Source organism: Setaria viridis, chromosome 7 (assembly GCF_005286985.2).
Source record: "Setaria viridis chromosome 7, Setaria_viridis_v4.0, whole genome shotgun sequence".
NCBI classification, from domain to species: Eukaryota; Viridiplantae; Streptophyta; class Magnoliopsida; order Poales; family Poaceae; genus Setaria; species Setaria viridis.
This window is the reverse complement of record NC_048269.2, coordinates 25,296,706-25,320,892: the sequence shown is the minus strand read 5'-3', so window position 1 is coordinate 25,320,892 and position 24,187 is coordinate 25,296,706. Positions and strand designations below refer to the sequence as shown.

The window sequence follows — 24,187 nt, the reverse complement described above, 5'->3', positions numbered from 1 at the left end:
ATCTCTCGGCTTGAGCGGGACGGATGGTGCCATGGTGGTCATGGGGTCTTCGCGTGAAGGCAAACGATCTCTGGGGCTCGATCAAAGAGCAGCGAGGATCACCAGCGACGGCGACAGCTGTCAGGTATCCGTGCCATCCACAACAACGGGCAACGGACAGCCGGACGCTGAGCTGCAGCATCCAGAGTGCGACTGTGTGTGAGTGTGTGGTGACGACTGACGAGCTAATTGGCAATGTTTGCTCAGTCTGACTACATTGCCAATTTGCCAGGGAAAAGAAAGGGAAAGAAACCAGGTTGCGAACGAAATGGGCCTCCCCTCCAGCTCCTTCAGAGAAGGCCTGCTAGGCTCCAGAAGGCCGACGTTTGGGCCGGCAAAGGTGTGCCAAGCAACAAAATGGTACCATAGCAACGACAATTTAATATATGATCTCATAAAGATTAAGACAAGGACACTGAATCATCCCCAGGAATCAGAAATGACTAGGCATTACAACTATCGACCAAGTGAGAATGTACATTAGGGTTACCTGCAAAGAGCCACATGATCGAGTTCCAAAACCAAAAAATGTGGACCCGTACAGGAAGATCCCAAGGGGCAAGGGCACCGCATAAGAGTTGTTAGATGTTACATCGCGCCAAGGTCTCACAGCCCTTCATGAGACGCCAGGGTTTGGCACGAAGTAACTTCTGTCGACCAATCTCAGTACTATTCCGTCAAAATAAGTTGGGAGGAGACACGACAGCAGCACGCAGCCTGTCGATAGCGGTTCCGGCGGAGGAAGTATCATGGCATCCCCATTCTTCTTGCTCAACATTCCAATCACGCTCAACCGCATCCCTTCTCTGATATACCTACAAGCATGTGCAACAGCAGTTTTATGTTTCCGAAGGTCCAATCTACACAGATGCAGATAAAGGCAATAAGGCATAAATGTTCAGTAGCAATTCAATTACCCTTCCTCAAGACGAATAAGCTGAGCTTCTTCAGAAGAAAGTTTTCTTTCATCGAGCCAATACTTCAAAGTTGAAGATAGCTCTGTGTCTCTGCTTGTTGTCACCAAAAGGTTTTCATCGATCAGCGGCACTACCTTGGAGTGATGGCCAGCTTTCACCAAGGCTCTTTTACCTGATTTTGCATCCGTTATGTAGAAATCAGCAGCAAACCTCTGCCGAACTCCACAGAATGTTTGAATAAGAAATACATCATACATATCTGTGGCATCTTAAATTCTAATTAGGTGTTACTTGTATACATAAAGGCAGAGAGATAATAAACTGTAGAAATGTTGGAAACCAGGAGATCTGCTAATGAATAATATTTCATTCAAACAAACATTGAACTAGAAGTTGTTGCTGTGTTATTCAGCTATGCAACCAGACTCTTCGATGAATACAACTGAGAAACACTACCATAAAACTTCTGCCAGAGGAAGAAAAGGCAAAGTTGACTGTATAAAACTTGCCCATGTACCTTTTTTCAGTATCTTGCAAAAAAAAATTGAAGAATGTAGGCGTTACAACATATGCTAGACCTGAAACTAAAGCAATAGGAGGATACTTTGGCTATTTTAATTCCAGCATTAACAGTATCATCCTGAAATAATAGTATGTTGCAGATGAATTGCATTGGACTACTGTAAAGCAATTGACAAGCAAAGCAGTTAACACCTCAGGACCTAAGGCAGAAGGTACAGGAAAAGATCTGTACGTTTTATACGAAAAAACAGATCAGGAGAAATCAAAATGCAAGCACAAGACAACAAAGCATTATTACCTCAGCATGTGTTAATTTCCACTTGGAACATCGATTCCAAGGATTTAGTACTATGGAACCCCATGTAGCACATTTTCTTAACAGAGTAGATGTGTATACACAATTCTCAACCTTCTCATATGAAGAGATCAGTGAAATATCTCCACATGAAACAAACTGCATGAAAGAATGAACAACTGAGATTAGCACACCAGGAATTTTGGAAACAACTCATACATAATCATAAATTTGGGACTCACATGGATAGACCATATAAAGCAACAGGTAGTCAGGTACTAGAGAATTGTAAAATGGCAAGCCGATAACTGAAAAGGAGCAGTTACTTCCCCTTATTCAGAAGGTGCATTCAATTTCTATTACAAACTTTAGAATGAAACCAAAGTAACTGCTCTTAATAGATGATAAGGTATTGTGAAACTATTCAACACAGATTCTGATAAGGGTGAGCTCTCTCCAATTCCTCATTGCAAGGTCACTGCACCTATGTTTTTAAGCTGCTATTCGCAGACATCTAATGTGAGTGAATTCAGTGCAGAGAAACGCAATGCAGTGGCGAACACCAGCTCAATTGCAAAGCATAATGCATAATGCTGCGGTTCACAGTCGAGAGCACCGTTTCTCAGACCAATTGCGGAAATTCCGTGGCGAAGGAAACGTAACGCGCATGGAAACGGCAAACGTACCCCGGTGATCTTCACGAGCTGGCCATCGGCCGCGACGCGGAGGCTGGAGGCCGGGAGCCCGTCGACGAACCGGCGCAGCGCGCGGCCCGACGCCGCGGCGGCCGCATTCCACGCGAGGAACGCGGCCACGGCCGCCGAGAGGAGCACCGCCACCACGAGCAGCGCGGCGCTGCGCACGACGGCGAGGACGAGCGCGCCGACCCCGAGCCCCACCGCGAGCAGCGCCGCGACCGCCCACGCCGCCGCCCTCGGGAACGGCGGGGGCGCCGCCCCCGCGCCGGCGCCGGCGCAGAGGTCGTTCAGGGAGGCCGCCGACGCCGAGGTGGCGTCCTCCTCGTCGGTGGTGGCGCCACGGCGCTTCCTGTCATCGCCGGCGCCGCCTCCTCCCCCCGGGAGCATAGTGGCATCGGCTTCGCCCAGGTGGTTGCGGGCTGCGGGTGCGGGCTGCGGGGGGTGGGCGTCTCGGGTTTTGGCCCTCCGACTTTTGACCTTTTTGTCCTCGTTTCTCCGTGGTGGGTTTGGCATTAGCGTGCGGTTTAAGGAAACCAGCGCGGGCCGCATCATCTCGCTACCTCTCACAATGACGTGTGGGGCAGCACAACGCGGGACCCACACATCAGTGTAGGAAAAGTTTACAGCAGATCTCTTGGTGTGTAGCGGTGAGTGCGTGCTATTCATCTCACTTTTTGGAGCAAAAGAACGCGCACAGCTCCCCCGCCATGTTCCCCACATGACATGTGGGGTCGGGTCGCGCTGTACCGACGGCGTCAGCGACTGTTGATGTGTCACTGGCTCGTGGGCGGAGCACGCGCAACGACGGGATCAGGGGCATCAGGGCGTTGCGTGCTCACATTGAGAGCAACGACGCGCTCACCATCCCCAGTGGGGCTCGCTGAGTGACTGAGAGCAATAGAGTTTGCCATTCAACTTCCCGAACTAAATTTTAGCAACTCAACGTTAAAATTGCCATCCAACAAACTTACTATCTTAATTGCTATCCTATCCGGCTGGTCAAATTGACCCCTTGCTAAGTGTGGGCCCCGTGCACTTGCCATCCTGTGGGGGCGGCGGGCGTGGGAGGCGTGGGCGCGGGGAGCCGGAGAAGAGGGAGAAGCGACGGCGGGGAGTGGAGGAGCCGGCAGGGAGGAGATGGCCGACGGAGCAAGACCGCGCCGGGAGAGCCGACCGGCGGAGGAAACAACGGGGAGGAGTTGGTGGGGAGGAGACGGAGCTCAAGGGAGTGGCGCCAGCAAAAAGGAAGAAGATAAAACGTGTGGGAAAAAATAGAGGATGATAGATATGTCCCACGTATAACATGTGGAACCTATTGAGAACTGCTGGAATTTGAAGAGTGAGAAATGAATAGTCTGTTGAAATAAGCAACTTGATCTGAAAGTGGAATCTTTTTGCCAACTTAAATAAAGTAAAGAGTCAGATAGAGAGTTAAAACTTGGAGATGCTCTTACACTCAGGGGGTATTTGGATACGAGGTGCTAAACTTTAACAGTGTCACATCGGATGTTCGGATGCTAATTAGGAGAATTAAACATAAGCTAATTATAAAACTAATTGCAGAACCATGTGCTAATTCGCGAGATAAATCTATTAAGCCTAATTAATCTATTATTAGCAAATGGTTACTGTACCACCACATTATCAAATTATGGACTAATTAGACTTAATAGATTCATCTCACGAATTACACTCTATCCGTGCAATTAGTTTTATAATTAATCTATATTTAATACTTCTAATTAGCATCAAACATTCAATGTCATAGGTGTTAAAATTTTAACACCCTGGAACCCACTAGGCCCTGAATCAGCTGGCTTTGTACTCGCACCGTTTGGGCAGCGCGCATCTGAGCCTGACGGGTGCCTCCGGAGTGCGTGGGGCCCAGGGTCATGTGCTGAGTGCTGACCTATCTCGTACAGTACTACTTGTATTATAAAAGGTAGGGAAGTGACGTGGGAAGGTGCTAAACAGAAGAATTAAGAAACTGACAGAGGTTGAAGCTGCCTTTTCGGCGGATTAGTTAACAGCAAAACCCCATCCATCCCATCCAATGGGCTGTGACAGCCGGTCAGGGGTCGAATTGTTTTCTACTAGGCGTCTGGGCTCCGACGCTGTCGAGTCTTGCCCCGAGACCGACTTAGTGGTGTTTGGATTTTAGTTCGGAAAGTTAACGTGACATCGAATATTCGGAAATTAATTAGGAGGATTAAATATGAATTAATTATAAAACTAATTACATAGATGGAAACTAATTCACGAGACGAATCTATTAAACCTAATTAATTCATCATTAGCACATGTTTACTGTAGCATCACATTGTCAAATCATAGACTAATTAGATTTAATAGATTCGTATCGCAAATTAGTCTCCATATGTGCAATTGATTTTATAATTAATTTATGTTTAATATTATTAATTAGTATCTAACATTCGATGTGATAGGAATTTTAGAAGACAGGAAGTAACCAAACCGAATGAATAGTGACACACAGGAAAACCTCCCTCGCCCATTGGACGAAGCCTGGGAGCTGGGGCTCTGACGCTCTGTGACTCTGTCCAATGTGCTCGCTGCTCGGCACTCTGCTCTATTCAACTGCTCGCCGTACGCTGGGTCAAACCGTCAATGGGGCAACCGTATGCGTCCTGTACGGCTGTACTTTGTATAGTAGTACTCCATTTATTATTGTTTCTTTTCTTAATTTAACATTTTCCTTTAGGCCCTGTTTAGGTCCCTTCATTTTGAAGGAATTGAAATCTATTTAATGGAGTAGGCTAATTTATGTTGGAATGTGGCATTCCACAACTTTCCAAAGTTTAGATATAAGCCTATCTTAAATTCATGGGGTGGGAGATGGAAATTGATTCTATAGATTATGGTTATTAGAATGGAATTCAATTCTTATAGCACGCTCTTAGACTCGCTTCTCTATAGTAGAAGTGCAGCATATAAGTATCTCTCCCATATCACCAATTATAATATACAACTATATTCCACATACAATTATTTTAGCTTAATTAATTTATGTCTAAATTATGATTATTAGGATGGAATTCAATTCCAATGATCCAAACGGGGCCTTAGGCATTTCTATTTGCGGCGCAGCTGTAGTATGGGTGATGCAGACGACGGCCTCACGGGAACTTTGGATGGATCGGCGTTCCCCGACGCCGATATATGCCTGGTCCCTCCATTCTGCAGATGGAGCCCAGGACGAAAGCCTCTCGCGTGGCGTGAGGCGGCTGCGGCTGCTGAACGGTGATGGCGAACTGCAAGCTTTTTTCCTAAGAAAAAACGAACTGCGCATCTATTTTTGGGCACGTTTGGATCAATAGCTGGGCTCACCTTACCTTGCTTTGCCAAGCAAAGCTATCCTTGCTCGCGTTGGAGAACGATCCTGACTCGCTCAGGTTAGCGAGAAAAAGTGGAAAGCGCAGAAATTGAGGTACTCTTGCTAGGGTACCAAATTTCAACACCCGAACTCTCTCCTTGCCCTAGGCAACACAGGAGCCAGCAAAAAATCCAAACAGACCCTATGTTTTCTTCTGAAACTACTACCATGACTTGAACAGAAGAGTGAGGAGAAAGCGGTAGTTCCGCATACTCGGGCTTTCGTGTTTGTGGGCCGGAAAGAGTGAGTTGGGCGGCGGCGGGCGGTGGCACAAAATGGGCCTACAAAAACCTCTCAACAAATAAATGGGCTGGACACAAAGGAAACAAATAAATGGGCCTGAAAAAGGCCTGGGTGGCTCTGGCTAGCAAATATCTCAAAGGTAGAGAAAGGCCCAAATAAACGTTGGGCTGGACTTCCGCACTCTTGCACTTAGCAGTGTCTTCCGATTAATAAAGAGTAGTCAGATCAGTCTTGCGGGTCTCAGAAAAAAAAAAGTCAGATCAGTCTTGCAGATCTCAAAAAAAAAAGTCAGATCCGTCTTGCTAATTAAAAAGGAGGTCAGATCAGTCTCAATTGGGATTATCTTGTTCACGCCACTAAAACTACCTTTGTTCTCCACTAACTTTTCGATGTACGAAGATGTTGCCACCGTTGGAAATTATCCCCTGATCTTCCACGTTGTGTGCTCAAGCTCAACCTCTATCGAGTATACTAATGCTTTGGTCAATCAGTCAATCAGACGGACCAGACAACGACTTCCCGTGTCCGCTCCTTCCTCCACGGCACCTCAACATCGTCGAACTTGGCAAACAAAGCAAAGCCATGGGCCGCGCGGCACATCCGTGATCGCCGTCGGCCGTCGCGCTTACGTAGATCTGACACTTACCAAACCGGCCGGCCTCGTCTTTTCTGCCCTGCGCTAAAGCTCTACCACCACTACCTCGGCCCGCCGCCTGCCCCGTGCGCCGTCCTCCCCGGTTCAAAAGCAGGTCTAGGACGCCGATTGAGCAGGCGACAGGCTCATCCGGATCGGGCTAGGTGGCCTGCCACCTCCGACGCGGCGGCGAGCCCGACGGGACGTCTTGTTCGCCTCCGGTCATGGTCGAAGATGACAACTCGATCGGTACGTCCTGTGCTCCTGATGAAAGAGTGCGCGAACAGACTGTCGACGCGTCCGAGGTGAGCCGCGCGCGCGCGGCTGGCGGTGGCACGCATGCTAGCCCCTGCGCGCAGATGGCGCCGCGGCGGCGCGCTCCTTCGCCGTCAGGCACTCTGACGTGCCCTTTGAAGCCATGTGCGCTTCAACGCAACTCATCACCTCGTCCCGTCCCTGTCGTCCGTCCCGCTCGAGGATCAATCAGGCGAGTGCGCGCGTGGGCGCACGCCTCTGGCCCGGTTTCCTGTGCGCCGGACAAAAGCCGCCGGCGCTGCTGCTGACGCAGCAGCGAGAGATTCCTGAGGATTTCCGACGGCCAGAGCTCTTGGTGGTCGCGAAGGCCGGCGCAGTGCCCTCTCCGACGAAGCAAACGGCCGCGACCATCCACGCGGCGGCCGGAGCGCGCCGAACAAGGAGCCGACCATCATGGTAGCTTAGGACACAGCGCACATGGAACAGGACAAGTAACGGTCCGTGCACTGTGCCCAGATTCTGCCACGGACCGTAAAGCAGTGCGGACAGCCAAATCATTGGCCACCACCCACGTCACCCGGAAGTGGCGTGTGGGCGGTTAGCCGCACAGGAGCGCGGCCCGGCTTTCCGTTACGCCTTTTTCTCCCATGTGTTTCTAGAAGGTTGCACGAGCGGTATGGAAAATTTAAGGTCACAGCTTTAGTCGACTCGGACTGCTTTGTCTTCTCTGAGGCTCGTCGCTGTCAAGCGCGAAAGTGCTTTGATTTGGTGAATCGGCGGTCACTGATCGAGCAGGGATGGATGGAGGGGATAAAGCTCTCACCTCCAATAGCATCAAATCAGTGTACATGATCTGCCATGTTCGAGTTGGCTTGCACAGGGTATGAATTAGCGACAGCCAACAGGGTTTGGGTAATCAGCCAATGTACTGCACTAAACTTAGGGGGTGTTTCGATACCACCCGTTTAGTACCTGTCACATCGGATGTTTGGATAAATAATAAACATAGGTTAATTACAAAACTAATTGCACACCATTGCGAGACGAATCTATTAAGCCTAATTAGTCCATGATTTGATAATGTGGTGTTACAATAACCATTTGCTAATGATAGATTAATTGGGTTTAATGGATTCGTCTCACGAATTAACCTAGGAGTTCTGCAATTAGTTTTATAATTAACTCATGTTTAGTCCTCCTAATTAGTACCGAACATCCGATATGATACTGCTAAAGTTTAGCATATAGTATCCAAACACCCTTAACCATTGCTTTCCTGAAGAATGAATACTGCCATTATTTCAGGCACAGCGCATCATCCAGTCCAGTGCACCTGCAAATTAGTACAGTGCATATGAATTACGGCAAACTTTTTTGTCAGAGACAGTTAATTTGAACCATCTGATCCGCACGTCCTAGAAGCTGGTCTAGACATCACATGCCTGAAAAAAGAAACTCTCAGCGTTTGATGATGAGATTGCTGCCTTAATTATGATTACTCAACAATCCCTAATCCGGTTCGCACAAAAAGAACCATTTCTGTTAACGAACGTCGGTATCTCTGACGACCAATGATTTGTCATGTCGATTAGGAGAACATCGATCAATCCATCCTCCGGGCAACACTACAGACCAACAAAAGGCCCCTGACCAGTCCCCATCCCGAATTAACTCCCAAAATAAATCCCCACGATCTGTTCCGATCCGGGTTAGTTCCATTCCGGTTTCACCATAAGCGACCGAACAAGCATAGCCATATCCCATAGACGGATTGTAGCCGAGGCTCCACATTTGACAAAACAGCACACCATTTCCATTTCCCCACAAGGAAACGCCTCCCAAAAAATCCATGTGATCTCGCGCGTCCACGGAATTATCTGCACAGGAGGAGACCGGAGGAGAATCCCCCCAAGAATCCATCTCGCCCTCTCGCTTCGCTCGCAACATAATTCGACGTCCCTGTCATGACACTGTCCGAGAAGACTCGTTTGGGCCACCCATTTCGACCGGGGGCCATGGCCACACGAGTCCAGAACTTTCTCCTGCCTGCCCTGCCTGCCTCCCTTATCTTGCGCCCTGCACTTCACAGTGAGCCGGCCGGCGATTCGCCAAAGCGGCCGAGGACGGAACGGGACGGGAAAGTCCATCGATCGGCGGCGTTGCTTGCACCGCACGAACCGAATGTTTCGGGGTTTTCTAGCCTCCAAAAGCCAAAGGTCTCGGCACGTATTCGTCGTCTACTGTGGGCTGAGCAGCGACGTCGACCGGTGGAATACGTGCTGTGGGGGTGGAACGGTGGAAACAGGGACGTTTTCTCGTCGACGTGTGTGTCCCTTCCATCACGGGCGTACGTGTTTCGGGTCCTGCTGCTGAATTTCTCCTGCTACAGGGATGTTTACTGTAGACTGTTGTGCGTATTTTGTTTGATCTGACCGCGATTTTCGTAGAAATGTAGAACTAAATGTGGGTTAGGTTAGGCCTATATGGTTTTTCTGTACAGTGTAAGCTCGTCTCAAAACAACATTGTACAAAACCTGTCACAAGACGAGGTACAGTTTTAAGTTTGGAAAATAGGGTTATGGGTGTGATGATCAAACTATTATCAGCAAGTTGTCCTAATAAAACAATTTTCATGTCTTGATTATTTTTCTTGTTGAGCATAAATGCCCTGTTTGGCATGGATTATGACCTGGATTTCCCATTCCAAAAGCCCGAAATAGGATCCATCTATGCAAGCTCTCTATTGCATCAAACCTCCACCTAGCCCGTCCTTTAGGTCCGAAGTCGTATGCCATTGCTGTTGTGGTGCCGGTTCACTAATGAAAGGAGAGAACTAAAAGAAAGAGGACTGGAGGAAATTCATGTTACATGGAGATTGGTGGTTAATTTGGATATCATATATGAACATCATTTTACGAGTTACTTAACAAACCAAACCAGAAATGCACAATCAACTGTAACCATGATTAACTTTGAGAATCCTAGCTACAAAACCACAAGGTTGACTCTCTGCACGCAAGCACATACGTACACGCGAATACTATATATATTTCTCAAGGGAACATATGCTTCGATTAGATTATCTAACTTTGAATTCCAAAGGCAACAGCAAAAAGTTGCATGCCCGGTGCAACTCTAGCAGTCGACCTACCAATGGGCGCCTCTAATGAATATCATTAAACTTTTCAGATCGAAAACACCAATCCCATTGGCTGATCGTCTGCAAGCTAGGTTCCATCGCTTGAACGCCTTCTCATCCCGGACCTCTTTCAGGGGCCCACTCGTCATTGCCACAGACCGGCCCCCTTCTCCTCCAGTTCTCTCCATTGAGAGCACACCATGGCACCATGCACGTATGCTACACACGCAAGCCTATGTACTAGCTTCTTTCACTACCTCAGGCGACCGCATTCCACTCCACGAGCGGCCAGGGCTCCCACAGCTCAGGCGTGGCGCAGAAGGACTCCGGGAACCCGTCGTCGTAGTCGAGGTGGTGGTGGTGGTCGTCGCACTCGGACTCCACCGAGACGTCCGCCGGCGTCGCGCACGCCCCGCCAAGCACGCAGCTCTCGGGCGGCTCCATGTCGACGCACCCGAGGACGACGTTCCTCTTGTCGTCCTCTGCCTCCTCACCTACCACGCCGCCGCCGTTGCAGCTGCTGCTGCTGGCCGTCGCCGCGACGCCGCTGCCGGCCCGGTCCTCCCGCTCCCTCAGCCTCTCGCTTAGCTCGTGCAACTGCTCAATCACAACACCCAAACTAAAAGTTAGCAACCTCGATCGGTCATGTATGGAGCTAGCAAGGGCCATGTTCAGGTTGAGCAACGACGGGCGATATGTACCTGTGTGGTGAGGGCGAGCTTCTCCTGCTTGAGGAACTCGACGCGGGCGTGGAGGGCGTCGAACTTGGCGCGGAGCGCGGCGTAGTCGTGCTCGAGCTGCTTGGAGCGCCACCGGGCGCGCTTGTTCTGGAACCAGATGGCCACCTGGCGCGGCTGCAGGCCCAGCTCCCGCGCCAGCTCCACCTTCTCCCGGGGCTCCAGCTTGGCTTGGTGCGCGTGGAACATGGACTCCAGCGACCGTATCTGCTCCTCCGTGAACCGCCGCTTCCTCTCCCCCTTCCCCTTCCCCGCCACCGTTCCACCACTTCCTCCTCTTCCGCCGCCGCCCCTCGCCGCCAAGAACGACGCCTGCTCGTCCATCATGGGCGCGCACAGCTGCTGCTGCTGCTGCTGCACCGGCAGCGGCATGTAGAACTGGTGCTGGTGGTGATCTGGCCTGTCCATGTCGACCGATCGAGCCACCGATCGATCGATGGAGCCTAGCAAGCTGTTGCTTCTTCGATGATCCCAGCCGGGGCTAGCTCTCTCCTCCGGGCTCCCGGCGCCACCCCGGCCCGCCCCGTTTTATACCGGGCGCGCGGCGTTACGTGTCCACGTCCGGGGATGCGAACATGTGGCCTTTGCGATTGCGGATAAAGAAAACCCGCGGGGGCCCCGCGCATTATATGACACCAGGGCGAGCAAAGCCGCTTTCGCTCCCCGCCAAGTGTCCGGAATCCGGCCCGTGGCCCCATTGCCCAATGGTTATCCGGCCGCCTCGGGATCCACACCCGACACGTGGCGCACGCGATCAGCACGAGCCCGAGATATTCTTCACCCTCTTCTTTCTCGGCCTGGAGCTAGCTTGTGGCCTACTGCTTCCGTGTGACGACCGATCGGTCGGTCTCGTTTCCCTTCCCTTACCGTGTGCCGCGCGAGTGGGGGAGTCAGCCAGCCAGCCAGTCAGGGGCTTGGCAAAGAACTGGACGGAATCGCGCGTGCATATACGAGGGCGGGACGCGCGAGGCGAGGGCGGCCAATGGGCGGCGGAAAGGTGTGCGCGGCGGTGTGCCGGGCGCGGACGGCGACGGCCGGGCGCAATTGGAACAGGTGGTCCGATGGAAGGGCACGCCGTGTGCCCGCCGCGCGGTCGCCGTCGACCGGAGCCAGGTGTGCGGGGGCTTCCCCCGAAAGGGTCGCCGAGGTGGCGCGCCGCGCTTGTCCCCTTGCGGCGACCAGGGGGGCCGTGTCGGCTCGGCTCTCGTCGGGTGGTGCACCCTCTAGCTAGCGCGCCGCGCGCGGTGGGCATGGGGGCCAGGCGTCGCGGTGGCAAAGGCCTGTTCCCTCCGTGTCGTGTTGCGTTTACTGGCAGGTCGTGTGCCCCACACAAAGCCATAAAAAACGACAAGAAAACTAAAGAAGGTTAGATGATAAGTACGACGCGACCGGGTTGGCTGGCGCGAGCGGGGAGCAGGGCTTATCTCGACGGATCAAGCATGATTATATTCATGAACGAAATTTCACTCTGGTGAGGGAGAAGGGATCCATCCGGTGCTCCTCCCAGTGCCAATTTCCCATCATCCCCCATGCGTGTTTTAGCGGTTCAGGTAAGTTAAAAGTGGTAATCCGATACGATTAACAACCAATTCTCCGTGGAACTCCGGGAAACTCAGCGGCGCACGCAACGGCGACGTGGTTACCCGCAACCCGGGGCTAGCTTGGCCGCCGCAAAGGCGACGGGTGGGTGGTTTCTTGGAGCCGCAAAGAGATCAATCCCAGCAACAGTACAAAACAAACTCGGCAACCCTCGCGAAGACCAGAGAAGCCACGCCGCCACGGTGATGATTGATGGTCGCTGCACTCCAGTGACTAGCTAGCCATCAATGACCTACGCAGCTAGCCAGGAACAGGAGCTAGCAGTCGTAGTAATCCTCCCGTGTCCCGTCCCGTCATCGGCTCATCGCCAAGAAACGTTCGTCGTGGCAAACCGGCCACAAGATCCCGTGCCGGGGGAGGAGAGGAGAGGGGAGGGGAGCGATCCATCCCGGGCACGTCAGCCGGGGTGGCTTCCCCCCGTGTCACACCGGGTTTAATCACGCGGCGACGACCGTGAGGCGTGAGCGTGCAGGAGGCGGGCGGGCGGGCGAGGTGTCCAGGAGAGGCGCGGTGGGTTAATGCAGGGGGGAGGTCAGGGGGGCGTAGCGCGGGCGGATTGGCCCCCGGGGGCCGGGACCAGGAGCGTGGCGTGGGAGGAGGAGGTGGTGGACGAGGGGGGGCGCGCGGCGGCGGGGCCCCGGCGGACGTCGACGCCTCTGGCCGCGCGGCGCGGGACACATGGCGGCGGGCGAGTGGCTCGGCGCGGGGGGCGGGTCCGGGGGTCAGCGTCTCGCGCGCGCGCGTGGATGGTCTGGGGCGCGCGTCGGCGTCGTGGGCATGGAGGATCAGAAGCTCGCGCGGCCGCGGCCGCGGCCGCGTGGCCACACCTCGCTCTGGTGCGGGGCCTCTCGGCCCGCCTTGCAGCGTCGATCGCAGAGGCCACGGCAGCGGTTTAACTCCGGGTGGTCCTCGGGCAGAAATGATCAAATGAATCAGCTGCTTGGGATTGGGACGAGCGAGACGACGGTCAGGAACTCGGAATTTCAATTCTCCTTTGGATGGTGGTACTGTGCTGTCCGTGTAGCCCCCAAGCTTATCGCCCTCTTCGAAAGTTCTAAAAAAGCTGTTCTGATGACCCTTATCGTGTTCATGCAAGTCACCATGAGCCCATGACCCACCAAAGTTTCGCCCAACAACAGTACGACGCACTGTGACGTTTCGACAATTTTAGTTGCTTCCTGTCATTTGGGCCCCGTTTGGTTACTTTGATTTATTTTTAGCACCCGTCATATCAAATGTTTATATACTAATTAGAAGTATTAAACGTAGATTATTTATAAAACCCATTATATAAGTGGAGGCTAAACGGCGAGATGAATCTATTAAGCCTAATTAGTCCATGATTTGACAATGCTAGTACAATGTAAGTCCTATGATGACACAAGGAGATGTAGTCTGAGTTTAGTGAAAGCTTCTAGGATAACACCACCATCCTTTTTTTGCTCTGCTTGTAGCACAATAATGTTCATGTTAGTCATATGCTAGACTGAATCTGGTAAGCCACTCATAGTTTCCATCTATCAAAGTTAGTGAATAATGGAGATTGCAGCCCAAAGAATGAAAATAAACTCTTACTATCATTTTTTTTTGCTCCAAGGACTCTAGCTGACAAGCAAAATTACTCTCCAGTTTTCCTAAAATGTCATGGCCCTTGAAATTCATGACAAGTTGTAATCTGGATATCTAAAAGCATTACAGTGAACTAACTACACTCTTTTTTAGTAATGAAAATGAAGCCTTCTTTTACCTTGGCATGCATAATATATTATGTTCATCTATAATGTCCTTTTCTTCCTAGCATTAGCTGTTGTGTTCAGAATTTAAATTCCAGTAGAATGTCCTAGTTCTTGTCATAAAAATTGTGATTCTGTTAGTCAATATTGTTACTCCTAGTTAGGCAAAAGTATGTCGTCATTTTAGGAAAAGTGTCATTCTTAGGTAGCCAAAGAACTGTTCTCAGCTAGGAAAGTATTTTTCTTAGATAGGCAAATCATTTTTATTAGTTAGGCAAATTACTGTTCTTCGTTAGGCTAAATAATAATTTTTTTGGGCAAATTATGTGCGTTGGTGTTTAACAACAGCTGAGTTGCCACACATGTTCTCAAGTTGTCCCCTATGTTTGTTAGCTCTACTGTAGTGCATTACTATCATATATGGAATTTATATTTTGTTGTTTGCGTTGGTTGGCAGGTTGTGTGTAGTTTCAATAGCAGAGATAGTAGTTGGTTTCAGTAATTTCTACCTCTGCTCTTTCTCGTAGCCTGAATATCCTCTCCTTGCTTATCTATTTACGAACTGAGTCTAGTCAGTTTTTGGATGCCGCAGGTGGTTTGTTTATTGTGAGTTGGATCATTTAGTCTTGTTGTATCTATTTATCAGAGGCTTGGTTCACTGTGACTTGTTTGGATGTTGCGGACTTGCGGTTCACTAGATGCTCAATAATATTTTTTTGAAGGTAGAATATTATCTGCCATTATGGAAACAAAATTATGCAGACTACCATTGGGATGCTCAATATTATTTTTTCTATGTTTTGGGATTAATGCAGTACAAAAATATCCACTGGCCTTATTCGTAGGGAACTTGCATCATGTACAGGAGAAATAGATACATGTCTTAGCCAACATATATCCAAGGAAGAAGAACAGGTTGGTATTCAGTACCATATACTCTCTCGGATTCATTTTGTTGGCAACTTTTGCTAAATCATCAAGCAATTTATTTATTTTAGTTTAGTATTTTTACATTCTGAAGTGCTGTTCTTACCTGCTTGCATATTTATTCTATGTTGCTTGTGAGTTCATATAATGTGCCTACACCTTTTATTTTAACTAATATGCTTATTACTGTATGAGAAATTTTCATTTTATGGCAGAAGCTAGTTCTTCAGCTCACCTGGCCTTTTTGAGAAGTGCAACATGAATACAAATACGAAGTGCAATAATGTTCTGGGAAGCCAATATGATTTGCAATAGTTCAAGCAAGGAAGCAAATGTTGTGTCCATTCATATTGGGAGTATATGTTCTGACTTTTTGTGCAGGGTGTAAGATGATGCAGCAATGTAAATAAGTAGTACTTGTCATGCAACACTGTAAATTAAGTAGTATATATTGCAGGAATGCGCGGTCACGCCGTCTTTGTTGTGCAGCTATGGCCACAAATTGCTAGGGTTTTTAGCCATGTACTGTAGATCTGAACTATGTGCAACTTTTATAAGAATATTGATAGCGTGTGTCGGTGTGCAGTTTGCTCGTGCATAATTATTTGCAGTTTTGCCCGTGCAGAATTATTTGCTTAGTGATGCGCAATTATACCTATGGAGTTGTTCGGGCAAGTTCTGGCGAGAGAAATTATGCACAGCGCATCCATTCATCCGCATCAAAGTTGCTTGATGACAAATTTTTTTTGCTACAAAAGGAATAGTAGCTGTACAGGATTTGTCTCCTTTCCAGAAAAGGAGGGGCTGTACGGCCGGCCTAATTTACCGCCGGCTGTAAATTAGCCTCATCCAAATAAAATAACTGGAGTACATCTTAATCTTATTATCTCAAAAAAACCCTACCTCCCATGAATTCCTTCGTGGATCCATTGTCCTCTTTCCATACATCCAATTTCCCCGACCACCACCATCGTAATATCAACCATGCAACCTCTAATCACCAACCGCCACCAACGCAAAATAATACCAACCATGCAACCTCTAATGATACCATCACATCACCTAATTAATAATTCTATCAAAGGTGTAGAGTAAGGAATAAGGATGTTTGGCAATGGAATTAAGATTCAGTCAAATCATATTTATCTGTGTGAAAAAAGTTAATGTACTGATAAAACGAAAGCATGGGACCCGAGGGCAGTCAAGAACACCAAAGCCCCCGCCATGCCAAGGGAAAGGAATTATTCTATAGAAAATATATAAGAAAAATTAATATAAATAAAAAGAATCAACATATCATCCTATAACCACTCAAATATACAGGAACCTCACAACATTACTTGTCCAGTTCAAACTCTCATGACCTGCACCACCAACCCACGCTCGACCGTCATCAGCAAGTATCCATATATAAACATTAGTTGTTAGAAGTGGAAAGAGACCCCAGAACCCATGAAATTCAACACGGCACTTAAATAGATTGTCTACATTGTCGGCCCATAAGCCTGCATTGCTCTGGAAGCAGGGAGCAGAGTACCTGTCCCTTGACACGGCAAAGCTCGCCATCTATACCACAGCCATTGTGAGTGTTTGCACCAGGTTTAAGCTTAACTGACTTCACCTGTGTCAATGTCAGATCAGCATTAAGATTGATTCAGCATTCTTATTAAGAAATATAAACAGCTTTTGTGAAAAAAAATGGAGCGGCTGCTTTCATACGCTAATTCTCTTATTTTAAGCAACCCTCAGTGGTCCATGACTAGAGCTGATGTAAATGAACACGACACAGACCCAACCATTCTGTTTGAGGTTTCAAATAATCAAGATCAACAAGAAATGCTGAACATACACCTTACAACTTAATTAACAAGCTCAATAGTCCCATATGGGACATGTTGATCATAAGAATATATTTCCCCCTAAAAAGGAAGGAAAATATGCATTTAAAGCGGAAGATGCACCTTCTTAGAATGCATAAGAACATGCTCAACTTGATGCAGAACTATGACATAGATCCAGTTTAAAGTTATTCAGAATCACCAAGTAGATAATGCGATAAGATTAGCCTTGCCCCTATGAAATATATTTTGCCTCCCAAAAATCGAAACAAAGCTACTACACTAATGCAAAAAAGGGAGAGATGGACAATAGCTTGAGCAAAGGATGCAGTTAAAATACCTTTACATATTCCACATAGGGCAAAGAAAGATGGCGACCGAATTGCAGCTGTATGAAAAATCTCAGCAACTTCCATCTTCCCTTTCCGCCAACTAAAAGTAAGTCCAAACTGTTGTCATCATGGGTGGCTTTCGGTGCAACAACCTGTGAACTCAAACTCTGCACTGTCTTGCATGAGTGATTGCATATTAGGACACCAAGAAAGTGTCCTTTCCTAACAACCCATTTCTCATCCAAATTTGGCACAAGTTCCATTGGTGCTCCAATTTCCCGGTCCTCTGGTGGTCCAGGAAGTTCAATGGGGTGGTCAGGCTCCCAAGTTAGCTCACTGTCCCATTTTGGCCCAGTGTCCCATTTTGGTTCAGAGTCCCAAATAGGTCCTGGATCTGATATTGTTGAGGAAATGTCTTCCTTGTCATGCATTGATGGGGCTGCCCAAGACAACTGTGTGTCATTAGTAGACGTCACACCAACGGAATTTCTCTCGGTCCTTGCTTTTGACCTGGTTCTTGGCCAGAACGATCCATGATGTGGTTGAGGGTGTAGCACTTCTTCAGGTTCAGAAACAATGTTACTTCTTCCCAGAGATAAGCGTTTTGCTTTCGGATCAAGACCACGCACATAGTCTGACGGTTCAGTGCTTGCAACTGTACTACCAGATGTATCAACATCCCCAAGTGACATCCGACTTGGAGTCATAATAGAATCAATACTGGACAAACTGGAGGCTCGAGGAATTCCTTCTCTCTTTGATCTGCCATGCATTACATCAGTATAGACATTGGACAACTGGTTCTTGTCTTGATCTGTACCTTTTCCATTCGTGGCCATCTCCTTTGACAAAGGAAGATATTCTAACTCATAAAAGTAGCTAGGCAAACACAAAAATTTGAGTATTCCAGCCACGAAATATCGAAGAGGACCAAATTTCTTTTGATATTTCTCAGAAAGTTCCAGGACTGCAGCAAAATAATAAGAAACTTTTCAGCTTACTTCTCAGTTCTCAACATTCACCAATTTTCACAGATGCAAATATATGAAAGTGGACAGATAAACTAAATTTCAACGAACACAGTCAATTTGGATCGGAAAAATGACTGTGAAGGGTCCATGTGTCATAGACACACCAAAGCATACAAGGGATTATGAGTTTTCTCAGTGGCATATAAGGAAATTCCCCATTCAGATACATAATCTTTCGCAATTATAAAATGTACTCCAATCTTGAAAGGCATGAAGAATATTCATAATGTGGTTTAGTCTCTATATAAAAACTTTATATCATGCAACAAATAAAGGAAAGCTAATTTACCACAGGCTTAGCAACCACATGCTGTCAAAGCACACATATTATTCACAACTTGGGACTTGGATGCTCTCCTATGATCAGTAAAAATGCAGTTCAGAACCAATAACATATTTCAAATTAAAATGGAACTAAACAATATATTTTCCCTCGACTGGTGTGCTTATTGTATACAATGTTACACCACCTAAGAATTTCCTCGAGTAATTGATGATACAATACTTTCCCATACTAAATTGCAAAGGGGTGACTGAATCACCACACCAAAGTGCAAGCTCAATCCTAGAATTTATTTAAGGCACATGAGATTTCAAACTATTCTTTCAGACTAGAAGATCTAGCAGCTAACCAGTAAATCAGTTAAAAATGTGTCCAAATAATCAGAACTAAAACTACTGAAAATGAATAAACATATTAACTTAGATATGAGGTTACCATCACTAATAAAACCATAGTATGAAACAGTTGAGCCAAAGTGTATTTGCCCAGATTGAATCCACTCGACCGCCAAAATATCTAGAGCTGTAAAGCCACCCTGTTACAAAGGAATTCTCCTCATGAGAACAGGATTTAATGACAGCCTTATTTCAACAAAATCAGAGTAAGCAAAATTACTGAAACTCAACTCGAATAGGAAGTCACGATAAAACCCTTTAGTAATGATGGTGATGGAAGCTTTGAGAAAAACAAGAAATTAGGCATACCTTAACAATTAATAATGATGCAGTAATAGGATCTCTAACTCCCAAAACAGTCCAGACAAGTGAGTTATCAGAGCCTGCAGGAATTATTCCAACTGGAATCGATACAGCTTCTGTTCTATCACTTCTAATGAGAAGACCATTGAGTACCTATAGAGCTACAAATGATGAGGTAGAAAATATGATAATTATTCGTAACCAACTAAAATATGAACAGCAAGGTCAAACCTCATTCACAATTCCGTCACCACCCACACACACGATTCCTGCAAAAACTCAACGTATCATTAAGAGCATACAAAACAGTGCCTTGAAACAAGATAATTTGCAAATCTACATGTTTAATGTTCATACCATCAGGGCATGTGCTGAAATCAAATGTAGATACAAGAGATTTTGCATGCCCAGCATGAGTAGTTTTAACTACTTCCATCTGAAAACCTGCAAGCTGCATCAATTTTATCACTCAATTAGTAGTAGATAAATTATCAACAAAAATATTTACGCACTAAAGCATAAAAGATGCACAGATTTTGACTCAAGCTAGTTATTGAATCTGGCATAGATAAAATATGCATTTATAAAGACAACATTTTATATTCCTTCTCAAGAGAGGAATATGCCACATGTAGGCAATTGTAACCGACTGCTGCTTTATTTTTTAAATCTAAAACGGTATATCACTACTGCACTACCAGAGGAGGGCAATTAAACGGTCATTGCATAATGAATCAAAAACAGCTTTTTACTCCAGTCCCAGTGTTGCATTCATTATTCCATGCTTACACTACAGAGTTGTATAAGGATGAAGAGATTAACAATTTGTATATCCAGATCGAGGCTTCAATATAACAAACTATACAATAATCCGCATTCAAACCATGACTAAGTATATCCTAAGCTTGGCAATTTCAAGTTGGAAATGGAAATTCAACAAGAACATACAAAGAAGAATGGTGAAAAAAGAAGTTTCAAGAAGAAACCCTATCAGAAAAATAGTTAAACATAGCTAGTCAAATCATTAGTTGTTTACACATTTGCATAATGTAGATATCAAAAGTACCTTAAATATAGGTTCTGCTTTCTCATGGAAAACTTTACTTGATCTACCATGTCCAGATCGAGGGTTCAATATAACAAGCACTCTTTGTGGGGATTTGCATTTAATCGGTGGCTGATCGAATAAAGACTCACTGAGGGGGTTGTCTGAGTCTTGATTGATACTAGACACTCCAGGGCGAGGTAGCAGATTTACATATATGCTTTGTTCAGCAAAGCATGTCACCCACAAAATGGCCTCGTCAAGGATAGAGGCTACAAAGCAGAAGTCTGTCTGAACTCTGCGTGTCTTTCCAAATAAAGACTTTTTAGTTGGGTATGCATGCACTGTAAAATATTTGACTCCAGAATTATATGATACCTGCCAAAATATAAACAGAGCACAAAATATCAGTTAAGTTACACAACAGAGCCAATTAATAATAGAGACGCATCTTATTATCTGAACTTACAGATATGACATCCTCCAAGAGTAGTACGGAGGAGCCCCAAATCAGAGCTTTACTTGTGAGTCTAGCATCAACAGCACCACCTTTCCCATTTGCTGGTAACTGATTATTATCACTTGTACTTTTATTTTTCTTATCAAAAAGAAGCTTTCCAGCATACACTTCATAACCTAGAAAATTGGACCTTTCATCAGCCACATCAATTTTGTGGTCATGGCTTTTTCCTTTTTTTACATCTGTGTCGTCAATAACCAAGTGCTTCTGCCTTAAAGATCTCAATTTGCTTCTTTTCTCTTGAGTACTGGGCGAAGAATGTTGTCCAGCTGACTTTTGAGAACGCCTACTACTAGAACGGCGGCTAGATTTCTGGGATGAGCTTCTAGAAGTAGGATTTTCAAGCTCACTTCCGTCCATTTCTGTGTGTTAGACAGCACTTCAGAACATTGGTCTGGGCAATGAATCATATACAGCTTCAGGGGTGGATGAGGCATCACGGATCCAATGCCATATGAGAAGGTAAATATGATTACGTAAGCTGCAGTAAAAGGAAAGAGTTATAATATGCAAATATCTGGTCCATATAGTAGCAAGTGAGCTCCTATGAGTTTCATTCCCCTAAAAAAGCAAGAAGGGCAGAAATATAAATGCAAGTTCCTTGACCAATTGCATTCCGAAGCACATTCAGCAAAACAAAAAATGTCTGGAATACCTATAGGAGCGATTTCGGGTCAATAGTCTTTTGGAATATAAGTATGCACCCCGCATGTTTTACTATGCGAACGGGCGTCACCATGCTTCAAGTATCATATCAACCTCAACCTGTAATCTTGTGCTCAGCACTTGAGCTATTAGCCTGTTATGCTTAGCTTTTCAACTGTAATTGTTAGAAATTGATCTAGGGAATTAGATGTATTTTTTCCTGCAGCCTACTCCTTGAATACCAACATCAAGAATTCAATATGGACAAGCAATGGGTCAACACTATGCTGAATTATTATCAGAGGAATCATCTGCCTACACAAACGTTTGAGGAAGAGGACCCATGTCATCAAACGCACCCTTGATCCTTTCCCCTCGTTCCCATAAGTGGTACAAAAGATCAATGATAGCTCCACAAAACACAAGGCCTTGGATGCTAACACCAAGCATTTCTCCAACACATATGAGTGCGCGCGCTATCAAATGATAAGACAATGAGCAAACAACACACCCGGGACTGTACCAACACAAGTACTAGTGATGCAGCGTGTATCCCCACGTAACAAAAGGTCGCCCACAATCTGTCGCTTCATCCAGGCACAGGGAACCCACAGAACTAACAATCGCAGCACACCACAAGCACCTGCGAACTACTGGCACCAGATCTCCCCCCAACACAGCTCAAAATGCCACGCGCGCAGCGTATCTCAAACCGCTAATCGCAGAGCACCGAGCCCGGACAGACTCGAAGCAGGGAGCAGGAGGGGAAGGAGGAAAAAAAACACGACGAGCGCCATCACCAACCGCACCTAACACGTAGATTCCGCCGCAAGGAAAGCACCAGCCGGATCGAAACCTCGCGAGGGGAGGGGACGTACCGAATTGAACCCACCCAGCGGGCGATCGGATCCGGCGATCGAGCCTCCCCGCGCCGGATCGAACCGGCGGCCTCCTGGATTCGCAGCGCCGGCCGCCGCCGGTGGGAGCTGGAGAGATACTTGCGGGGTGCGAGCGCGAGGAAGGGGGGGCCGGCCCGCGCGCGACGCGGTGGCGACAGGGGAGCAGGGGGTGTCAGGTCTCAGGACGTGCGCCGATTCGGTGGGTTTTAGCGAGGAAAAGGAGCGGGGGGAGGGGAAGGAAAATGGCGTTCCGGACACGAGGCGGCGTCCCCGGCTGCTGCGGTGCGGTAAGGTGGGACGGGCGTGGGAGGAAGGACCCGGAGAAGCAAGGGAGATGGGGGTGGAGAGCAGCTGGTGCCTGGTGGGTTGGGTGGTGGCGGCGCCCGTCCGTTCGCTCTGTTTTTCTTTCTCGTTTCCACTGTTGGTTCGTTCGGTTCGCCTCGTCCCGAGGTTTACGCGACGCTGCGTGCGCCCGCGTCTGCGTCTGTGCGTGCCGGTGTTCTTCTGGGACTAACTGCGACGTGCCGGCGTGGTTCGCTCTCGTAGGGCAGAGGCTAGGGGGCCTGTTGACGATGACTTGCACGCCGCTGGCGCCCACGGCAAAGATTTGATGCGAACTGCGAGGCGAAAGCGATTGTTGAGACTTGCGATCCGTAGATATGTATGGCTGTGATGTGGGCAACAAAAGGGGCGAAGAAATTTTATCCAGCGGAGACTAGATGAGAACGACACGTTGGTCCGGTTCATTTTGTATTGTGATTCTTTAACCGCGTAGTGCTTTTTCCAGCTTCCGTAGGTTACTCGAGTTATTAGGATAAGTACATTGCTACACGTCAGCGGTCTCATAGGTTGTCTCATGCAGTGCCACGTAGGATTTTTGATGATGTGGAGGAGAGAGAGCGAGGAGAGAGAAAGAGGTCGTTGCTTCGCGAAACAACCACCTCATGAGCTAAATTGTAGTACTACGAGACAACTTAACAACCATTGTACGAGTTATTGTTGCCATGCAACTCATAATATTTTATTTTTCTTATGCACAAATTAAGAAATTATATACCACTACCAGACAACTTATAGGACAACCCATTGTACGGGTTGCCTGTTGAATCGTCTCAAGATTACATGTCAATGCATGAGATCGTCTATTAGACGACACCAATATAATTGCCCCTTAGCATAGTGAAGCAATTAGTTACGCCATCAACGTATCTCGGCGGATCAAGCTGGCCCATCGGATTGATCGTAGTACGTGTGAAAGGTGACCCGAATTGACCGAACAGCTTGCTGTTCCCAAATTCGACGTGCCAGCTCAGTCCAAATTGGCCGGTTCCATTCTGTCCAAAAAGGTAGTCGCCGTGTACTTGGAAGCCTGGAAGCAGGTCCTTGAAAGGCAAATTGGCTAGACCTTTTTCCCTGACGAAGATTGTGGCCAAGACATCGCAGGAATGGAAGAACATTCTCAACCTGGCGTACGTTCCAAACCAGTGAATGCTAGCGTCCGATTTTCGGTCCTGCTGGCGAGTCAGACAATCAGATCATGCGCTCGTGCCAACATCGCTCTGCGTGGATCAAGCACCGACAGGTTTGTTCTCACCTCGTTAGCAACGTAGAAGAAGTAATTCCTCCGTCCTAAATTATAGATCGTTTTAGTATTTTTAAGAAGTAATTCCTCCGTTAGATCGTTTTAGTATTTTTTAATTCAATATATATCTGAATACAAAATAAAAGTACCAAAACAACCTACAATTTAGAATTTAGAATTTA

At 47.3% G+C, this 24,187-nt stretch overlaps 3 protein-coding genes across 4 annotated transcripts; all 3 read right to left on the bottom strand.

Annotated features, from left to right (window-relative positions):
- Positions 1 to 400: 400 nt before the first annotated feature.
- LOC117862756 (uncharacterized membrane protein At1g16860) lies at positions 401 to 2,937 on the bottom strand. 2 transcript variants are annotated; one of them, XM_034746268.2, is made up of 4 exons: positions 2,460 to 2,937; positions 1,777 to 1,932; positions 957 to 1,168; positions 401 to 845 (listed from the first exon to the last, which is right to left on the bottom strand). In XM_034746268.2, exons 1-4 carry the CDS (start codon positions 2,856 to 2,858, stop codon positions 656 to 658), a joined length of 957 nt encoding a protein of 318 aa, XP_034602159.1. In that variant the 5' UTR covers positions 2,859 to 2,937; the 3' UTR covers positions 401 to 655. The 2 variants fall into 2 exon arrangements, with proteins under 2 accessions (XP_034602159.1, XP_034602158.1); XM_034746267.2 differs by having other exon boundaries at positions 401 to 854; positions 2,460 to 2,932.
- A 7,084-nt stretch (positions 2,938 to 10,021) lies between these two features.
- LOC117863067 (homeobox-leucine zipper protein HOX22) lies at positions 10,022 to 11,458 on the bottom strand. The gene is made up of 2 exons (XM_034746649.2): positions 10,838 to 11,458; positions 10,022 to 10,733 (listed from the first exon to the last, which is right to left on the bottom strand). The coding sequence occupies exons 1-2, from the start codon at positions 11,279 to 11,281 to the stop codon at positions 10,395 to 10,397; spliced, it is 783 nt and encodes a 260-aa protein (XP_034602540.1). The 5' UTR covers positions 11,282 to 11,458; the 3' UTR covers positions 10,022 to 10,394.
- A 4,934-nt stretch (positions 11,459 to 16,392) lies between these two features.
- LOC117863968 (sphingoid long-chain bases kinase 1) lies at positions 16,393 to 22,780 on the bottom strand. Its single transcript, XM_034747915.2, has 9 exons — positions 22,403 to 22,780; positions 20,829 to 21,360; positions 20,381 to 20,737; positions 19,672 to 19,765; positions 19,546 to 19,583; positions 19,321 to 19,467; positions 19,052 to 19,151; positions 17,311 to 18,269; positions 16,393 to 16,753 (listed from the first exon to the last, which is right to left on the bottom strand). The coding sequence occupies exons 2-9, from the start codon at positions 21,237 to 21,239 to the stop codon at positions 16,604 to 16,606; spliced, it is 2,256 nt and encodes a 751-aa protein (XP_034603806.1). The 5' UTR covers positions 21,240 to 21,360; positions 22,403 to 22,780; the 3' UTR covers positions 16,393 to 16,603.
- Positions 22,781 to 24,187: the final 1,407 nt, after the last annotated feature.

Excerpts from the sequence above, each read along its gene's own strand:
- LOC117863067 (XM_034746649.2), bottom strand. The coding sequence starts at position 11,281 with ATGGACAGGCCAGATCACCACCAGCACCAGTTCTACATGCCGCTGCCG. Across the intron at positions 10,734-10,837 it reads AGCTCGCCCTCACCACACAG|TTGCACGAGCTAAGCGAGAG; the intron begins GTACATATCGCC and ends GTGATTGAGCAG.
- LOC117862756 (XM_034746267.2), bottom strand. The coding sequence starts at position 2,858 with ATGCTCCCGGGGGGAGGAGGCGGCGCCGGCGATGACAGGAAGCGCCGT. Across the intron at positions 1,933-2,459 it reads AGCTCGTGAAGATCACCGGG|TTTGTTTCATGTGGAGATAT; the intron begins GTACGTTTGCCG and ends TCTTTCATGCAG. Across the intron at positions 1,169-1,776 it reads GGAAATTAACACATGCTGAG|AGGTTTGCTGCTGATTTCTA; the intron begins GTAATAATGCTT and ends GGAGTTCGGCAG.
- LOC117863968 (XM_034747915.2), bottom strand. The coding sequence starts at position 21,239 with ATGGACGGAAGTGAGCTTGAAAATCCTACTTCTAGAAGCTCATCCCAG. Across the intron at positions 19,468-19,545 it reads GTGACGGAATTGTGAATGAG|GTACTCAATGGTCTTCTCAT; the intron begins GTTTGACCTTGC and ends GTAGCTCTATAG. Across the intron at positions 18,270-19,051 it reads CTATGGTTTTATTAGTGATG|TCCTGGAACTTTCTGAGAAA; the intron begins GTAACCTCATAT and ends ATTTTGCTGCAG.